Consider the following 20,317-nt stretch of genomic DNA (forward strand, 5'->3'; position numbering starts at 1 on the left):
GCATCTTCTAATCTGTTTTTCAGAGCCGGACTGACAGCGGTGTCCAAAACCCTCTCATTTCTGGAGTGTCGATAGAAAATTCCGAAGGAAAAACCCCAAATAACCGTTTAATGGTTGTTATTGCATTTGGCACCTCATAAAGAGTTGATGTTTTAAGAATGATTTGGTCATTCTCGGTAGTTATGACCTGTCATCAATGGTGGAGTTGTCTCTGACATGTCAATATGAAGAATATTTGTACAATTAGAGGCTTTACTTGGCCTATGAAATCTTTTCAATAATCTCTGCCTTGCAATATATAATCTCGGCCAATCCAATATTAGCAAATTTCTGATGTCGTACAAGCCTAAATTTGTTAATTTTGTTCTGTGTTTTGTTCATTATAAGGCTAGATCTGACTGTTTGCACCGAGTCAGCACGGCCTGCATTTTGCTTAAAAACTCACTTTTTTACAAGACCAATTTCATTGAAACTAGCATGCCCGTTATAAGTCTGACATCCTGCTTAAATATTTTAAACTTTCTCTTTTGTCACGTATATTTAATTAATTCAGTACTGGTGTTATTCCAAAGGCTCTCTGCATCATATACGAGTACATGTCTCTCCTAAAATGCCTGTGAGCAAAAAGTGAAGCACGTGCATTGGAAATATATGATACCACTTTAGTGCCATTTTTAAATGATTCGTCCATACATACCTAACTCTCTTGCACTGTGCGTGTTTCCAGCAAAATACCTTTATTTACTCGGTGCATTATAAAAAGCGCAATTGTTTGTGCCTTGTTTGCATGTTGCACAGCAATAATACTTTTTTGCTTACGAAACAAAGGAACGAAGAAACAGTGCCTCGCACACATGCATGTATGCTTGAAGCAAAGTTACATATGTAGGTGCCTAGCAGGAAAAACTTGAGCTAGTCTTTATTAGGGACGACAGATTCTTAAAAGCTCTTGAGAAGTCTGCGGTGATGTGTCAAAATCCGAATGTCTGAAAAAATTTGAAATAAAAAATTGTACTTATACAAGTCTGCTAATGTAATATTAATGGGAAAATTAAAGAGCGGAGAGGATCCGAAGCTTTTTTTTTTTTAAATAGTTCCATAATAATGAACTTCCTTAGTGATATCATGACTACTTTTGTGACGGTTTTGGTCTATCTTTTTTATAATTTCATCGACTTTTTCAACGATAGGTCGGCCAGAGCGAGGTGCATCTTTCACATCGAAATTTCGGGAACTGAAGCGAGCGTACCATTGTTGTACTACACGAACTGATACAGCATCGTCTCGGTAAACTTCACAAGTTTCATTGGTGGCTTGCGTGACATTCTTCCAATTTTTATAAGAAAAAATTCAAAATATAGCGAATTTCTTCCTTATTTTCATACATTATACAACTGAAACGACATCTATTGACAAAATACGAAAATACTTTTTCGACTACCCAATATTTTAACTTCGTCCAAGCCACGCGCAAGCACCTCACTAACAGTACGTTTATTTATCAGACACACTGTTCGTACCCAGCAATTCGGGCGTCGCCTACAACAATTGCCTTCGAAATGTAACGCCAACTCAACCCAACTATTGCGCTGCCATTTCGAGTTGAAATTTTTTATTTAACTACTAACTGCTCTTATTTATAACTGTTATTTACATACTACTGCACCGCTTAACCCACTGAACTTTATAAAATCAATACAAAATTGTTTACAACCACCGCTGCAATTGGCCACTTACGGTCTGTTGTTGCCGCCAGCAGTAGCGCTTGCTGCCATGGCAGCCGTAAACTTGACTAATTGTTTGTGCCACCACCGCTGTGTGTTTGGTGGTGTTGGTGCAGTGCCGTCTGTCAATGGTTGCCTGCGACGCAATGCAGTCAGCTGTTTGGCACTAGGCTAGTGCTGTGACGCACACGTTTTCGTTCGGCTTGGTTGTTGTGATGGATGGAGCAGGGATTACCTCTCGTTTGCTATAAGTAAAAATGTTCTACCATTATATTTATGAGTACATCCATATATGTGTGCGATGCTTTGTCTGCTAGTGCTTGTGTCCGCAGCAAAGCACCGTAGCTCGTTAAGTTGACATTTTGATTTTAACTGTTTTTAATTTTTGTTCTTCCTGCTGCACTCAACAACTTTACGACCATCCGACTGTGGGGAGCTACAAATCTGCACATTTCAAATTAAAACTGCCCAAGGCTTGGTGTGGTGTAGTGGGTGTGTGGGCCGGTGATTAAGTGACTTTAGGTTTTTGATTGCAGACAGCTGTTTCAGCTTGCATTTTTTGCATGACTGGAGGATCAGTCAACAATAACAATGCAACGCAACCTCCTTACCTCTCCACATGCAGTTGTGGCAATGCCTCTATATTTTTGCACTTTTCATAGCGGTAAATGTTGCATTACTAAGTGGTTTTCGTTAATCTTTTAATCCCTTCAAATGGAAAACCAATCATTGACTTATGTAAGTCTGTCGAGCACAAACATTAGTGGTGAGTGATTGTAAGGCTCTTGCTGTTTGGCCAACTGCCATCTGTAATCATTATTTACTGCTCACTGTTTTCTATAAATTTTTGTTTTGAATGCTTGTATGTGTGCCCTTCGTGATTTTTTTGAATTCAATTTGGGCGACAAGCCGTCATTTGGGCATTGCAAAAGCATTAATCAACACAAACTGCAGCTTAGCCAATTGGCAGTGACATAGCTCGCTACAATGGTACTCACGCGTATGTGTATTTATGTAACCTGTAAATGGATGTGTGTGCGTTGGCTACATGTCCGCAATGTCATCTATGTCCTCTGTGTCCTCTCACTTAACCGCAATGACAGACCACTGAGTGTTGTTGCTCTTACTGTTTTACAGTTAGGGACTTAGTATACAATCGTAATGACCAAAAATTGGCTAGTCGCCAAGGCAAAACAAGTTGTAAATTGTTTAACATTCCACTTGTTTATTGGACAACCAATCGTACACAATTTTTTTTTTTTTCAGTTAGACACCTCCTTGTGTTGTTGATTTATGTATATACAAAAACCTATTTTATATGTATTTTCCAGCTATTAGGTTCCAATTGATTTTTAAAATGAGTTTTGTTTTTCGCTTGGAAATTCTTGATCACTTGGAGTATTCCAAAAATAATTTTGATTTAACGTTTTTATGAGTCACACCCTTTTGGCATCCGGGGTGCGTCATTTCTAGTGCAAGTTTGTCAATAGTAGAAACTTCAATTCTAAGTCCGATAGTTAAAATCTAAATCCCTAGTCTTTATAGTCATGGGTCAACCAGATATTTAGAGTTAGACCCGTAAAAGGAACCACCTCTTCGTCGAGTCCCGCATCGTCCTGTCATATGATGCGGAGGCATGAACGATGACAACAGCTGATGAGTCGCCTTTAGGAATGTTCGGGAAAAAGGTTTCGCGGGAGATTTGTAGTCCTTTGCGCATTGGAACTCCTGCTTTGAAGGTTTACGATTCAGAATCTGCCAGTAGAAGCAGAGGGAGAAAGAAGACCTCCACTCCGTTTGAGCGATTAGGTGGAGAGTACCTGGCTGCACTTGGTAGAAAGGAAGAAACGACTAGCGCGAGCGCGCGCGACTATAATAAAAAAAAGAAAAATAATATAGCTTCAATGACGTATTTTTATTCCACAATTTTTTTAGCATGTCATAGTAGTAATAATAGTAAAAGTGGTTTTATAACAAACTTACTCTTAATATTTTCATTGTAATTTCCTATAAAAAATTAATTGCATCTAAAACAAATGTTTCTTTTTTTCTTTTTAGCAGCTCCATTCGGAGTATCGGAGCACTTATCGCTGGCATGAGTTCACAGGCAATTCGCGGCCAGAAGTGGTGCGTCGTGCGCCAGCGCCCAACCCAAGTCAGTTCATCGGTGAGTTGCCCAATCGTAGATGAAACAAATAATGCGCATACGCTGTTTGCCAAAAACATATTACATGAATCTAGAACTATATATAAGTATATATATTATTATTCAGTCTTTACATACTTACATATGTATTTTTATTTATGTTATGCAATATTGATGAATTTATGCTTGAACGCTTAACCTCAGTTACTATTCAAAACTATCTTAAGCCTCATTAACAGGTCCAACGAATGAGCCACCATTACCCAGGCGGAAAAAATGTCCAGAATTGGCATACAAGTCGCACGAATTCATTATCGGTTCAGAGTACACAGATACGAGAGGTGGACATGCTGGTGCCAATCGGTTAGCCAGGGTGAGTTGAAAGACTTTTATGTAGTTATATATGCTTGTATATGACTCGTAAAATATGTATATGCATTTGGTAAGGCAAGGCATTTTGTATTAAATACGCAACTGAAGGCAGCCCACTATTTTTAGTACAACAAAATTATATACTCCTCAGAGCTTCACCCAAAACATTTACTTTGAAATTATATTAAATGAATAATAGTAATTGTAATTAATGTATATTATTAATTTTAACCACATTTATTAGCTTACCTGAAAGCTTTGACCTTAACACTCTTCTTACCTGTTTTACTTGGAGTGACGTCACTGTGAATGTGGAATTTTCAAAAATGTTGCAACATATTTTTATATTAAAACTATTAAAACTAAACAAATGTTGTGTTATGTATGTTCCATATTGTGCAATTATTGTGTATAACGGTATATTTGTTAGACATTTAATGGCAGCCTTCATGGAAAGTCCATTTCTTTTATTTCCTATTAATTCTGTTCGCTTATCCCAGACAATGGCATACATTAAAGTGAGGATATATGTGTAAATTGTTCAGTATTTGTTGGCTTCCACCCATCATTTTCAAATGGCAATCAGCATTGCTTTTACTTAGCTAACAGCAGAGCGGCGTGTCCTTCATTAGACCGACCAAGCGACGCGACGAGATGCGCGGGCAAGGACGTTTGTCGCACTTTTTTTTGAAGCATACAATGGCGAGCTTTCAAGCATTTAAAGCCAGTAAAATATGAGCATATGTGTTCGCCAGTGAGTAAAAAATATATTCGAATACTTTGGGAGCAAATAAAAATGCCCACTTTTTCTACGGTTTATTCGAATAATGTTTATTTAGTTGTAAAAATGCTAATTTAAATTTATCGCAAATCACATGCAAACCACATTAATGCATCTGTGTGCGTGTTTTGCTCTAAAAGCATCGCAAAGGCATGCAGATTGGCTTTCTCTTCTATTTTTATGTATGTGGGCAAACTGCGGCCTCATTCACTTTTGACGCTCAGAATTAAAATTTTATTTAAATTTCATGGTTTGCTTACGTTCTAAGCGCGCATTCACGCTAATTAGTTGCCATATATGTATGTATTTTGAATGGAATTGCTGAACTGAATACATATGCATACATACAAGGGGCTGAACCGGCTTGCATTTCGCACTAATTATCTAAACAGTGGTCGGAAGTTTTGTATAAATAATTGGTATTATGACAAAATTTTATAAAAATTATTAAAAGATTGAAAAAGATTGCACTTTTCGAAACTTCAGCCAAAATAAATTGCTTCTCCGCCTTGTTTTCGCAACCCAGATTAGGTCTCTTTTCCAAGCGGTAGATACAAGGAAAGAAGAAAATTGTGAAAAATAATATAACGATATTCTTAATATGATTTAATTAGTCCATGACGCAGCCTTATAATTTATGAGACACCAGTCTACGACTTCTCTCCTCAGTCCTATGCTTATAAGAGTTTTTCCAACCGCGTTTCGGCAACATGCCGACAAGGCTAGCTCTCGCGTATCTCCCTCAACTATACCGCATTCTCTAACACAACTATCGATCTAGATAACGATTAGGGCTAATTTGGCACACATTAGTCTCAAAAGAATAAAATTTCAAATGCGAACATATAAACTAAAGAAATAAAGATGTGCTATATGTAAATAAGTATGCTGAATACATTTTATTTTAGATTTAATTTTAATATTTGTAAATTTTACTTTCAAGTCGGAAGAACGCGGTACACCATCGCGTCGGAGCAAATCTGAGGGACCCCCAGCTGTGCCCAATGGACGTGCGTATGCCATACCAGAGGAGGTTGATGGACCGGCTAAAAAACAGGTATGTTTTCAGGAGCATGTCAATTTATTCTTCAAGTCCTTACATATATGCTAAAAGTATGTCGTTTCTATATGCATATGTATGCCCAATGTGTGGAAAAATATTAATTATTTTGTAAAGAAAATATAGCTACAAACATACATAGTATGAATTAAATATTGTGGTCTTGTATAGAAAAATATTTATGTGTGTGTCTCGTGAGTAGAGTTGATATTATACTTGGCTGAAGCCAAATATTTGGGTCTGTTTATAGAAAAGTTTATGTCTTAGCGTCTGTATATATAATCAATAGTATTAGTTAATCAAATCACTCTCCCATTATGAGACATAACTGGAATGTGATGGTGGATTTATTATTCTGTTAACGAGCAGCTAACATTTTATTGATCAGCTAGAAAGGGGGCTTTGAGCGTTGTGTTCGTTTGTGTCTGTTGATAAAAAGTTTGAAAAACATTGTTTTAATATTTTCCACACTATTTGCAATATTTCGAAACCAAAAGAGTTTTCTATTATTGGCTCAACACTTTACATATCTATCGCGAGTTCAACATCGTTCGTTGGAGCTTATATTATAAAATTTATTGTCACTAATCTGGCATCACTCAAGATTGGGGCATGTATTTAAGTTAGCACTCATTTTTCAGTAGTATTCTTTTAAGTTGCCCGAAGGAAATAGAAAAACTCGAACAGAAATATGCAAAGTTTTGATGGAAATTGTTGAAAGCTTAAGAGATTCGATTTAATCTATTAACAAGTGGCTGAATTAATTTAAAAAAATTATAAAAATTAATACTGACATGCCTTATAAACAAATACGTTACTTACTGAGATTAAAAATTAAGTATATCAATCCTTAAGCATGAAAATTGGTCGGGCATGTGAGTGAAATGAAATTACAAAGAATGCGTTTGAAAAACGATTTGCATATCTACATTTATAGCTGTAAATTATTAGCGGCGTTTCATTGACTGCATGACAATTATTTTCCATATACGTTTAGGTATATGTAATTAGTTATATTACATTATTTCAATATAATATAATTGAAAAAAGAGGATTACTCACATGGTTAAGTAAAATATATGAAATTTCGAACGTATTTTTAATGACGAAAGAAGTGCTAATGGAAGATATGTATGTACATATGTATGTATATAGAAAGTTTATTCGTTATAATTGTAATTTTAGTATCATATAGTATCATTCTTCTTTTATCGAGTATCATTTAATGAAACTTATATGTGATTACACGCCTGTTAGTTATATCTCTGAAGTTTGCTCTATATTCTCTAAATTAGAAAAATTTAAAAAAGAGAAAGACAGTTTTCTCTGTTTCTAAATTTGTGTGGTGTGATGTTTCTGCCTATCTACCACTGTCTCTTTCAATTTTGGACTCGTTGTAATAAAATTCAGCGAAAAAGAATTCATTTTACCTCAGTGCCCAATTTCACGCAGCCAAAAGTGAAAATGGGAATACTTATCCATTTCTATTATGCGCCATAAAGATAAGTGCCAGCTTACATATATATGTATATACACCATTAGACATCGTATGAGTATACACATGTATTACGTCGCGTTTGCGCTGATCAAAACGTATGGTGAAATGCTGAAGGACTCTAATATATTCTCTTTTGAAATGGCAATTTCAACAGCTACGCACACATACACACTTGCCGGTAGTGAGCTCGGTAAGCGCTTGTAAGCCTGCTCATATATTCTTAAGACATACTCAATAGCAAAGAGCTGGTATGCATTTAGATCAATAAGTACTTCAGCGGCATACTACTCTCAATTTTATGCGAACCCATTCAATTGGCAAAGTTCGATTTACTGTTGCCAGTTGTTGTAGCGCCTCTTCATAGCCAAGCAAAGGCAAGAAAGGCATGCTAAGGACTATCCAAAACCATTAGCTTAAAATATAATGTGAGACATAATAAATGATACCACCACATATGTTTTCATATATACCATAGGTATATATTTTCAATTCGTCCAAAACTTGCATTGCTGGTGTGCTGCTAGGCGAATGTATCCTCACCTGCGCCTTCCTTCACTTTCGCACTTTGCAAAATTTAATATAACACTTTTCGACTATTTCTCAAGAGGTCTTTCACTCAGCGATTTTTTCCAAAAGGTTGTAACCAATGAAGAGGCAAATATCTGTGTATAGAAATAAAAGTAAAGCTAGTTATATACTTACGTACGTAAAACGTATTTCTATACAAGAATGATAAATATTTGTTTTGAAAGATAATCTTTCATGTATTCTAACTATGGGCAAGTGAATATTCACAGCAAAATGTTTGTAAATAATTTAAAATGTAATATTCATGAACAAGATACTTAAATTTGTGGGATTTTTAATTCTTCTCGGAATCTTATCTTTCTCTGGCTTGATATTGTTTGGATCAGTGGCCGAATTTAGATTCTCTGTGATGATTAGGTTAGGTTAAAATGTCGATTCTAATAGGGAAATCACTTGGGCAGCATAGAACGCCGGTCCGTTTTAGTTCGCTCAGACTTTTACATACAAGATCACAAAATTCTTACAGGTTGACAAGGCCTGTCTGGAATTTGTTGAGACGGCTAATAATAGTTTCAATTATGTCTTTAGGACCGGACAAGAGACCAAGATGTTTCAGCCACAGTCTCCTAAAATTGCGGCAAGATGAACTTTGCTCAGGGCAAGTAGTGCAGTAGAACACATACATTTTACTATTGGTAAGAAGAATCTCGTAGTCGCCCAAGACCGCCTGCTAAGTCTTAATCAGTCCTCAGGCCGTTTTAAAATGGCCTCATCTAACGCAATTCGTGTAGATGGTGTACAGCAACAGCCGCATGAAATCTTGACCGTATGCTGCAGTTGCGTCGATATGTTGCCATCAGGGCTCGGGACTTGAAGGGATTGAATAAATTCAGTGCGGCGGTAAGATAACGTTCTTAAAAAGGTTTAAGAATACCTTCTTCTAGCCCCACTACCGGCACTTCTTCAGCGGTGCGGTTCCAGGAGTGGTGTCACCGACTGCTAAATGCGCATGATCAATTTCTCCGCAATTTTTAAGAGTGCGCCTAAATCGTAAGGACTCATTACAACAATCTACATTTCCGCAGAACTCTGTCCACATGGGTATTTTAGCTATCCTCAACTCGGTCTTGTATATGGCCACATCTGTCTTCCATTCATCCCTGGAGCCACTTCTACGGATTTTGTAGAAAAGTTTTCTGCTCGCCGTTAGCTCCGATGTCCACTAAGGTAGTTTCCCTATATCTTTCTGAGTTTTCAGAAGATTGGTGCTTTCAAGAGTAGTTCCACACACAGAGCTGAAAACCTCGACGAGCTCATCCATATCGGGCGCGTTGAAAGAGCTGATCAAAACTTTCTGCAATGCAGGGCTCAATTTATATGTATTTGTAAAGTTTCTATAGGATCTGCACTTTGCGACACCACGACGACCCGCAGCAACACATTCAAAAAAATTTAATTTTAGTCAACTCTTGAAAGATTTTGTTTGCTATAAGTCATTTAAGTAAATCAGTCGAAACTTTTGCATGCTTTTTCATCGTATCTGTGATTATATTTGCAGTAAATAATACTCAAATATTTAGATATAAAATTAGAAATATATGTATTTAGCAGATTGTACAGTTATTTGTTATTAATTAGGTATTGAAAAATGTATATCTTTTGAAGTTCAAGCAAACTTAGTCATAATTGATACAAGGTTTACAAAAAATACTTGTATTTTGTCTTTCTCTCTTTTCTTTCCAAAATATAATTTTTTTCTTCATTTTGCATCTGCTCTCTCTTTCTTTTATTGCGTAAAATATAATAATACTATTTGCTCGCTTGCTGTCGTCATCATCGTTGTTGTCGTCGTTCTTTACATCGTGGTTGCATTGTGAAAAAAATAATAATAAAAAATTTAATAAACAAATAATTTACTTACCGTCGGCTTTTTGTATTAAACAAAATGATAATAATAATAATTCTCTACAATTTTATGCATTTATATACTTGTTTTTGTTTTATTTGTTCCCTCTCTCTTTTTTCTCTCTGCTCTTCTCTTTTGCAGGCGGGTGAGTCAAATGGCCTATTCAAAAAGACCATCTCAAAATTGAGCACAGAATATCGTTTGCAATTCGTTTGGCCCAATGTCCGACGAATAAAAGGCATTGAGTCCGGCGATGCGGCGGATCACCCCCGAAAATCAATATCAATGGGGGCGCTCAAAGCTAGCCAACAACAACAGCAACAGCAGCAACAACTGCATCTCAGGCAACACCCACAACCGGCAATGCCAACCGTTCATAAAAAACGTACAACAAATCAGAAAGAAGGTGCGACAATATTCAATTGTCGCTAATAATTAATTCACAATCATTAATTTACAAGTTAATGACTTTAACGTTTAATTAAAAGTAAAACTAAAATGTTTCGAATTCTCTCAAATTAATTTACTAACAACTAACTAGAAGCGTTTCAATTTCCAATTGAGTAATTCACATATGTATAAAAGCTCGACATAATCAAGTTAGTTAAATTACAACAAACTTTTGTTGCTATTGTTTGACTAAAAAACAGCCAAGTTGTAACACTGGTGTGTGTAAAATGAAAAAGCGCTTAAGCTGAGTTTGGAGACCAAGCTGACAAAAAAAAAAAAAAAAAAAAAAAAAAAAAAAAAAAAAAAAAAAAAAAAAAAAAAAAAAAAAAAAAAAAAAACAAAAAAAAAAAAAAAAAAATAGAGAGACTCGAAAGCTTTCTATTTTTTCTACAAAAGTATTGAAAAGTAAAATATAACACCACCCCTTGTATATCGTACTCAGCATTCTAACCAAAACCATTTTTGGATATTGCAGGATTGCAATTTACATTAGTTTTCAGTGAGCCCAAATCTCTCACAAATTTTTCATATTCTTGGTTCCTTTAAGTGATGATATGAAATGTAAATTCTACCTTTATCCAATTTGTGAATCTTACAGCTTTATAAGTCAGACAGACGAGCATTTCGAACATATTTGAACTAGTATGTGTAACTAGCTCTCATGTTTTTAGAAAAGGTCCTTCCGAAATAAAATTTGAGGTTATCAGGACAATAAAAAATAGACTAGTTTTTGATTGTTTCACGAGCAAGATTTGAATTGCATTCAAAATCAGCAGAATCAACTTAAGTGCTATTCATTTTTCAAAACTGACGCACATAGTGTTACAACTAGATGACCTTGGTAAAAATTAAACTCGATATTGAAAAGCAAAAAAACTGGAGGTAGTAAATAATTGTTGTACAATTTATTTATTTACAAGCTTTCGTAGTAAAGCTTTTCAAAAAATATTTTCCGAAAATTTTAAGAAACATTGCGGCTCTTAAAGCAATTAAAATTTAATGCTCGCGTTGGTAGATATAATTTTTGAAAAGAAAAGTTGAATTATTTTGAAGTTTTTTATGTACACGCTGTCGTAAATCTGTTGCTTCAAGTACGAAACGATAAAAATTGTACCGTAGTATTCAAAATTAAGTTTTTTTCAAGTAACAGAATATGCATGCTTTTTGCCGCTCCTAAAAATATGCAAATAAAAGTTGTAAACCTGAACTCATTGCAAAAATCTGCGGTAACGATGATCAGAGCAATACTTGTTGCATAATTTTAGCAAACTATGTTTGGGTCTGTATATGCATACTCTGTTAACATACTTTTTCTATAAAAATATATATACTAATTTGTAGATTTTAAATAAGTCAAGCGAACTGCACAAGACTATAATTATAATGTTTTTGAAAATGCGAAATCCTTTTGAGCGTTTCTAAAAGTGAAAGGATTAACAAAAATCTGTTACTTGTGTCAAATTAGAAAAGGCGTAGCGATTAGTTTTTGATAATTCTAATTAAAAAAGTATATATGGCATACCTTTAGGGAGTGACTAATTAAGAAAAAAATACGTAGCATAACTTTAGGAAGTAGTAAATGCTTTGAGTGGGCTGAGAGTGAAGTGAATATGCGGCTTTCCGAGAGAGAAAATACCAGCTATACGATGTCATTAAATAAAGGCAATAAAACCATTTCTACACAACGTGTCTGTATTTGAAAAGCTGTAGTGTTCAAAGTAAAGCTGTAAAGTTGCCAGAGATTTCTTGATTATATTTGTATTTTCGCCTCCATTGCCGATGCTGATTTTATGGGAGAAAAATTGATTACTATTCAGCAAAAAAACAAAAAAAAAAAAAAAACAAATTTTTTTTTAATTCCATTCTCTAGCTAAATTTAAGGTCAGGCCTTTCATTGCTTATGCTCAAAACATCAAAACAACAACTTCCTTATTATTGAATTCCAAAAAAAGCTAAAAAAACGCCTCAGAAGGATTTGTTCCATTTCAAATACATTTTTAGCGGACTGTGTAACTTTAAATAGTACTTTAATTGTATTGAAAAGTATACCGTAATTTTACATTATAATTTGTTTACATTTTCTCTTAGACATTTATATATTTTATAGCTTTAAAATATCATTTGCTAACTAATTTCTCTAACAAAAATCTATTAAATTGAATATACTGGAAAATATTGCCAATTTTACTAAAGAAAATTCTCTATTACAAAAGTTTCCTTCTTTATATAGAACGAAATTAAAATAATGCAAAGTAATGCATTCACTCTAAATATGCTTTTTCAAACATAAAATTTTGACAAAAAAATGTAAGTTGAAACTTTCAAAATGCATAAAATGACGTAAGTGTTGAAGTGTTAATAACAATGAAATATTCTAACTTATCTTAATTTTTTGTTATTTACACAAAGAATAGTGAAACTGTGTGCTCAATGAAAGCTGTAGATTTTGGTAGTAATACTACTAGATTTAGTAGAAATACTAAACTAATATGTGCATATATTGCATGCATATCAAAACGAAACGAACAAATTTAGAATCCATGACTCAAAAACACTTTCGTAAAGTTTAAAAATTGATTTGGTAAGCGATTTGCATACAATCTGGCAGCTTTAAGACATTTACTGTGATATGAAAATAGTTTTCCTCACTTCTACGACTTTCAGTGAGCACAAATTATGATTTTATTTTCTTCTGTAGTATTATTTAAATGTAGCAGAAATCATACAGTGAGCATGCCATTATAAAGAACAGTTATTAATTGTATGGAAATTTAATTTTAGTGTACCGTTATGTCCAACAATTAAGGAGTTTTTCATTTGTTTAGTTCTTCTTCGTGACTGTGAGGAAAGGCATGACAATTAACTTCACATCCCTCATGTGATTCTTTTGTATATTTTCTCTACGGAATTTTGATTGTTTTTATTAGCAGGACATAGTCACAGAGGAAAATAGACAGCAAAATAAAAGCTATATAATAATAAACTGAGATATATTTAGGTTCATACAGAGGTGCCTTAATTTCTTTGAGTTGCAAAGAGAAAAAAAAAAAATATCCACCAAATCGGCTTTTCAATTTTTATGTATTTAAAGGATTGGCCCTTTTTCCTAAAAAATTTAGAATGTTAATGGATGTCACGTTTTGCACATCAGAAAAAGTCGAATTCGTCTTCCCATCAGCTCTTTATTTAAACGGGCTAGAAACCCCTACAAAGAACACGGTTACTCCATTTAATATAGAAAAAAATCTCAAAATGCTTTATGATATGTATATTATATTAAAATATATGACTGAAACCTAATATCGACCGATAAGAGATAGAACAATGTCAAAAATCGCACTTGTTATGAACATATAACCACAAGACCGATTTTTATACCTTTTTTTCGTAAGTATGAATTTTAACTTATAATGCAAAGAGAAATTGTGTCTCGAAAGACACAACTTAAGGTCAAATTCATCAACGTATAAGCCGTTTTTGATCGTTCTCTTAATATCTCTCCAATCGAAATCAGCTTTACTTTTCTTTCTCCCACGATTGCGTGTTAAATAAATAACGTGAGCAAGGTAAGCTCTGAGTGAAGCTCAATAGGTCCAGCATGACTTTAACAATCGTTTCTTTAAAGCCAATAGTACAAATGTAATGAGGAGAGCATAGTAATTTTAAAACGTTCTTTCACTGGATTCGAATACAGTAATTTTTAATAAATTTTATTTCTTTATTTTTTTAAGTTAATATCATATGAATACAACTAGAGGCTACACAGTGTAAATTTATTTACAAAATAAATGAAATGTAAATACACAAACAAATGTGAGCGTTGCAGTTTAGGAAAGAGCCTTCGTTAGAACTGTTTAAATTTATTTGGTTAATTTTCAAAGAAAAATAATTTTTACTACTTTAGCTTAGCTTTCTAATTTATGCGTGAAATTGAGCTTTAAAATTCCAAAATTTATGCTGCTTCCGCTGAGAAATATATTTGCTACTCTACTCCAAAACAATGCTGCTTCTACTATATTTTATTTTAATTTAATGCAAAAATACCAAAAATGTATTGAGTAACAGTAAACCGGCCAGCTTTGCTGGTGTTAATAGTGACTGCGAATTTGAGATAATGAAAGCTGCTTTTGCCTAATTTCTTCTCAACTGGTATTTATTTATTTTCGATTTTTTTTTCATAATTTTATCTAACTGTAATATTCTCCTCAAACGACACTTGCTACATTTACTACATTAATTTATTCGTGTAATTCAATTCAACCTGATTTGTTCGATGAAATTTCGTTCTATATTAATACCATTCATCCACAGCGTACAAGCATACTAACACATGCCAACACTTAACAAATATACTAACAAACACGCATACAAATTTCACATTAACATTTACTCTCACATACATAGGCACACTAACATTTACATGAAAATTGTATTTTGGCTTAATTTTTTTCTTATTTCGCAAACTTCTATGCGCCACCCAAAAACCCCATTTTATTATTTGTGAAACATATTTAGCTATGCGCCACTGAAGGAAACCCCCCTAACACCTAACGGCTGCTGCACTGTCCCCCAAAATATTTATTGAAGATATTTTTTTGAGTTACTTTGCTTAGTTTTCAATTCATGCCGCCCGATTTCATTTCACTGCTGCCTTTTCCTCAATAAAATTTATATTAATAAAATTTTTTTCTTTTTTGTATTTGTGTTGCATTGCTGGCTTTGGTTTTATCACATAACATGCTCGAGGGACACGTTTCGTTTAGCAAAATATAAATTCTTTCCTGTTTGAGGAAATTTGTTTGGTTATTTAGTCCAGTTTGGCCTAAGAGATGATGCAGTTCTTAGTCGTATGCGCGATATTTTCTTCCGATTTTCAGATTTGCTGCTCGAAACATTTCTGATGATTATATGAGTGTACATTTAAACAAATAAATTGAAAAAAGAATAATACTCTTAAAGATGAGAAACAGCAGTTGAAATAAGCACAAGCTTTAACTATTTCATGCATACAGTATGCTGCCCTTCATAGCTATCCAACTGTGATGAAGACTGATCGATTACATTACAGGGTTCAAGCACTTCATAAGTGAGCACAGTGTTCTTCTTTATGATAGTTCCATAAATACAGCCGCTGTCTAACACAGTGTCACAGCAACCTCAAAAAGCTAGTTGAGTGTTGTCAATGCATATTAGTTCCAGCTTGAAGACTGCGAAAGTGCTTTTCAATACTTTTTAAGTCTAATTCATAAAGTATTTAGTAAACACTAAAAATAACAAAAATTAATATTCTCCTTAAGCTAAACGAAATATATCTCTCCCTCTCTTTCTTTTCACAAGTTTCACATTTTTATTAAAGTTTTATTATTTTCTTTAAGATTTTCTCATTCGGATATATTTGTTGTAGTAATTTATTGTACAAACGATTAAGAAAAAAAAATTATATAGCAATTTAAGACTTAAATACTTTCGATACCTTTTTCTGCTACATCATAACTTATCGATTATTATAGAAATATGTTATAATATATAACTTTCTTGATCACTGCAAACACACTAAGAAATGAAGTGGAACGAAAATTAAATTTTTTATATGCTTTCAGCTACACTACATGAGCTGGAGCCGCTGGTTAGCGATGCAGAAGAAAGCAAGCCACAAGAAAAGTATGCAAAAACAATTTCACATTTTTGTAGAAATAGTTACTTTTTTCGTTTCTTATACACCCTTTTTGGCACATTTGAATTTTTTTCATTTTTTATTATTTTTGTGTTTCAATTGTCTTTCGAACTCATTCACTCACTAACAAATTGCAATTTGTCTCTTATATCGAGTTCAAATTCTCCATTCAGACGGCAGAGGATATGTATAAATATGTGTGTGTGTGTAGCGGAATAGAAGTCATACCTATAAAGCGTTTCATCTGGTGCTTAATCGCACAGTCACCAAAATAGCTTTATCTCCTGCCACACCTTACCTGCCACTTAGTACCGCCGCCACCCCCATTCATCATCATCACATAATATCACCGCCATTCATTCCTTTCAATTTTTCACTCTTTATGTGCAATATGTTCGCAGCATATGAAAATTTAAAATGACATTTTTCTCTTTGCATTTTTGTCCACCTTTTGTCATATCCGCTGCTCGTCCATTGCGATTTCCGGCGCTTTAAAAACCGCACACGTACACAAACAAATGCTTTTGCCAACAACGACAACTTTGTGAAACTACCTTCAAATATGCCATATGGCAACACAAAATTGCAACAACTACAACAATGCATCAACCAATCACACAACACCATGCATACATCGTGTACTTGGCTTGAAATTTCCAAATTGTCACTTTGCTTGCACACAAATGCGAAATTCGATAAAAAATATTTAACAAAAAAATCAATTGCAACATGCTTGAACGGTAACTCGCTTCGAACGAATGACAAATTGACAATTCGCAAAAAAAAAAAAAAAAATTTAATTACATGCTTGATTGCACCTGATCGCCATAAAAAAATACAAAAACACAACAAAACGAAATTAACGATGTGCATTCTTGCCGCACGAGCAGACAAGTCACCATTGTTGAGAAGGTCGAACGAAAAATGACTATACGGCCATTTTCGCAAGCTTTCGACCAAGAACGCACCAATCACTTCATAACCAAGAAGGAAAACTTTGGCTTTGACGAGATCAAGGGCGGCGTCGGTGTGGATAATAAGCAGCAACAGCAGCCGGAGCAGGAAGTGCTCTTGAATGGCACAGCACCGCCACGTTCGCAGCCGAATTTGGATTTGTGGTTCAAGGAGGTAGTTGAACTGCGAAAGAAGGCCGGCGAGTACAAGGTATGATATTATATATATATATATATATATATATATATATGTATATATATTCGTATATGTATTTAACTGGTATTACAAAATCATCATATAACTTTACATTGCAGTGTCGCGGTTGGGGCATAGAAATCGATCCGGAGCTGTACAAGAAGCAAAAGGACCTTTGGGAGCAGGTTTCCAAGCGCAGTTCACTGTCTGCCTTATCATTAGCATCTTCCGTGCATAGGTAACGCTACTACTTGCCATTCGTCCCTACATATGTATATATATATGCAAAATTATATTAATATATACCTCTTATATATGTGCGTACAACTTGCAGACCTATTACTAAGGAGGAGAAGGAGCAGGAGAATAATAAAAAATCCATACCATTAAGTAAAGCCACACAAAAAACTCGAGTTCCTGGCCATGCCCATTTGCTTGATAATAAAGATGAGATTTCCGCACTGCCAGCTCGCTTTAACAATATACGTCATCATTTGGAGCGCACCACCGGTCCTGGTATACAATTTATAACTCATTTGCATACATTTTCATAATCATACAGTGAAACACTGCCTACATACATACGATTTAACAAACACACATACATGCAAAGTAGTTGCACATCCATGACTAAGGCTATGCTGTTGCCAATATTTTCCCTCCATATCTTAATGAAGTCCACTAAGCATCACTGTCTAAGTACTATCTTTATGGTCTTATAAAACAAAAGAGTTTGAGAAACTTTTTGGCGATTTAGAGGCGATCTTTCTGAATGTTACTGTTGTATAACCTTGTGTGTCAAGTTTATTTCATTTCTTCGTCAATATTTTTAAACTAACAGTTACTTTTCTATTTTGTTAACACCACCAACTACCCCAATGAATATTTTGACAACTGAAGATGCTGCTCTCTTTACAATGACACTTTAAATTCACTGTGCAGCCGATTTTCCGTCTTTATATCCGAGCAACCTCAACAAATATAGTCAACGTCCACTCAGACTACAGAAAAAAAATTTTACAAAAAAATATTAAAAATTAAAATAATTAGAAGAGGGAGGGGACAGGTTTCCTGGTGGTCTGAAAAAAAAAACAAAAGAAATTCTTAATCACTAAGGATGCTGTTATCGTCCCTATTTCAGGGAACACGATTTTTTTTTTTAAATGGGGACTGCCTGAAAATAAAAATAATTTTTACGCTTTTTTTGAAATTCCTGAATTTTTTATTTAAAACAAAAGATAAAGGATAAAGGATTATATAGAGATGTTCACACAAAGTTTCAAGTAAATTGGTTGCATTGATAATGCCGGTACCGTGTGGAAAAAAGTATTTTCGAGAAAAACGTGTTTAAAAAAGGGAGTCTAACTACCTACCGGGCTAGGTACTGCGTCACTAAAGTAACTGTAGCTCTTAAAATAATTTTAATTTTTAAAAATTCTTTGGAGGATATGTTCTTTACATATATGAAAGAAAAAAAATCGAGTTTTTCAAAATTCTAGAGTAGAATACCCCCTTAATCGTAGTAACTTCAAGTATATACCTATTCCCAATTTAAAAATCTTTCGAGATCTTTGGCCGATCAACCGATAGCTACCGCGGGTAACAACTTTAGTAACTAATTTTTTGGTTGAGAATACACTACTGACAAACTGTTCACATTTTCTGCCTCTTCATTCTGCTTGCTGATAGGATTATTAGCTTAAGATAAGTTAGATTAAAATGTCGATTCTAATAAGGATCTCATTTGAACATTGTACCTAAAAACTTCTTTATATACTGTTGTGATCCAGTTATCCATTACAAATCGACGAAGCGCTTTGAGCTTCCCACATCCTTATTAAGACGGTTAATGTTAGTTTCGGTTATGCTTTCTGTTTTGCCGAATGTCAGACTATCGAGATTTTTCAATGGAAGAGAAAGTGCCCTTCTCAGCTAGTGTCGCAGTTACATTTTTAGCTGAATGTTCCACTTTTATACTATAGCTGTATTCCTTTCATACTACACTGCTTTCAAAATATGAAAAAAGTAAATGAAAATATTAATAACAAACATCAAAACTTATTTCTATTATCTTTCACAATAACTTTTTATTATATAAACCAACAAGTCAGCTCTCATTCGCATTCATTAACACGGAGACAAAGTTTACTCTTGCACATAAGATACCCATGCGCTACAGCTGCTTCATGCGTTCTCGCCAAATTCCACAATATTAACTATTTCATAGCATTCCATTCCACTTAATTGGCCCTGAGAAAACAATACCAATGCGTTACCACTTCAAAACCGTTTAAAAGCTCCTCAAATGGCAGCAGGATAGTCTCATCTTTGCCAATTCGCTACTAATACTACCTACCTTCTTTCCACACTCTTACAGATGTTGAGGAGGGTGCACTGCTGCCATCGCCCACACGCGAAAAGCTAATGCCGGCAATCACCAAACGTGAGTCCGAATCACAACGCGGCAGCCCCAAGAAGACGGCCGCCTCACGACACGGCTCACCACAAAAGGGCAGTCCACAGAAGGGCAGCCCCAAAAAGGTGATCAAAAGTAAGTACCAAACATAGCTGTTGTATGCTAAAATACAGCCGCACAAAAAATGTCACACCAAACAGCATGTGTGTGTGCGTGTTAGTGAAAGTTCCTACCGTTTATAAGCGAAAGCAATCCGATGAAAATTGAATAATCTTATAGCGAAAGCGCAATGGTGAAAGTCCAAAATGCCACTAATTTGCAAAATACGCACATGAATTTGTTGAGAATATTAGTACACACAAATAACGTACACGAAATGCAAACACACACGGTGTTGTTCCCAATTACCTACACTGTCGCCTTAGAATTTTCGAAACTGCTATAATATGAATTGAAAGTACTTCTTTAAGTGTATATTTCTGAAAAAAAAAAAAAAAAATTCTACGTTTTTTTTTTGGTTTGAATATATTGAGCCGAAAAATAAGTCGAAATTCTGTCAAAAATTATGGAGTACTTTTTCCACTTTTTTTACTCTTCTTAAATCTTCTTTGTA

At 34.5% G+C, this 20,317-nt stretch overlaps 1 protein-coding gene across 15 annotated transcripts in view; it reads left to right on the plus strand.

Annotated features, from left to right (window-relative positions):
- The window catches only part of LOC108973474 (neurofilament heavy polypeptide), a 55,137-nt gene that overhangs the window by 22,910 nt on the left and 11,910 nt on the right, over nucleotides 1-20,317 (plus strand). For 9 of the 15 annotated variants that reach the window (XM_018940764.1, XM_018940759.1, XM_018940771.1 and 6 more), the window contains exons 4-12: nucleotides 3,783-3,891; nucleotides 4,098-4,243; nucleotides 5,967-6,080; nucleotides 10,157-10,421; nucleotides 16,066-16,126; nucleotides 17,030-17,303; nucleotides 17,408-17,526; nucleotides 17,623-17,804; nucleotides 19,666-19,839. In XM_018940764.1, the coding sequence (XP_018796309.1) occupies nucleotides 3,783-3,891; nucleotides 4,098-4,243; nucleotides 5,967-6,080; nucleotides 10,157-10,421; nucleotides 16,066-16,126; nucleotides 17,030-17,303; nucleotides 17,408-17,526; nucleotides 17,623-17,804; nucleotides 19,666-19,839 (1,444 nt within the window). The remainder of the gene's footprint in view (nucleotides 1-3,782; nucleotides 3,892-4,097; nucleotides 4,244-5,966; nucleotides 6,081-10,156; nucleotides 10,422-16,065; nucleotides 16,127-17,029; nucleotides 17,304-17,407; nucleotides 17,527-17,622; nucleotides 17,805-19,665; nucleotides 19,840-20,317) is intronic. The other 6 variants (XM_018940769.1, XM_018940773.1, XM_018940774.1 and 3 more) reach the window with 4 other exon arrangements.

This window comes from Bactrocera latifrons, unplaced genomic scaffold, assembly GCF_001853355.1.
Source record: "Bactrocera latifrons isolate USDA-ARS-PBARC rearing strain unplaced genomic scaffold, ASM185335v1 scaffold_48, whole genome shotgun sequence".
In the NCBI taxonomy this organism is placed as follows: Eukaryota; Metazoa; Arthropoda; class Insecta; order Diptera; family Tephritidae; genus Bactrocera; species Bactrocera latifrons.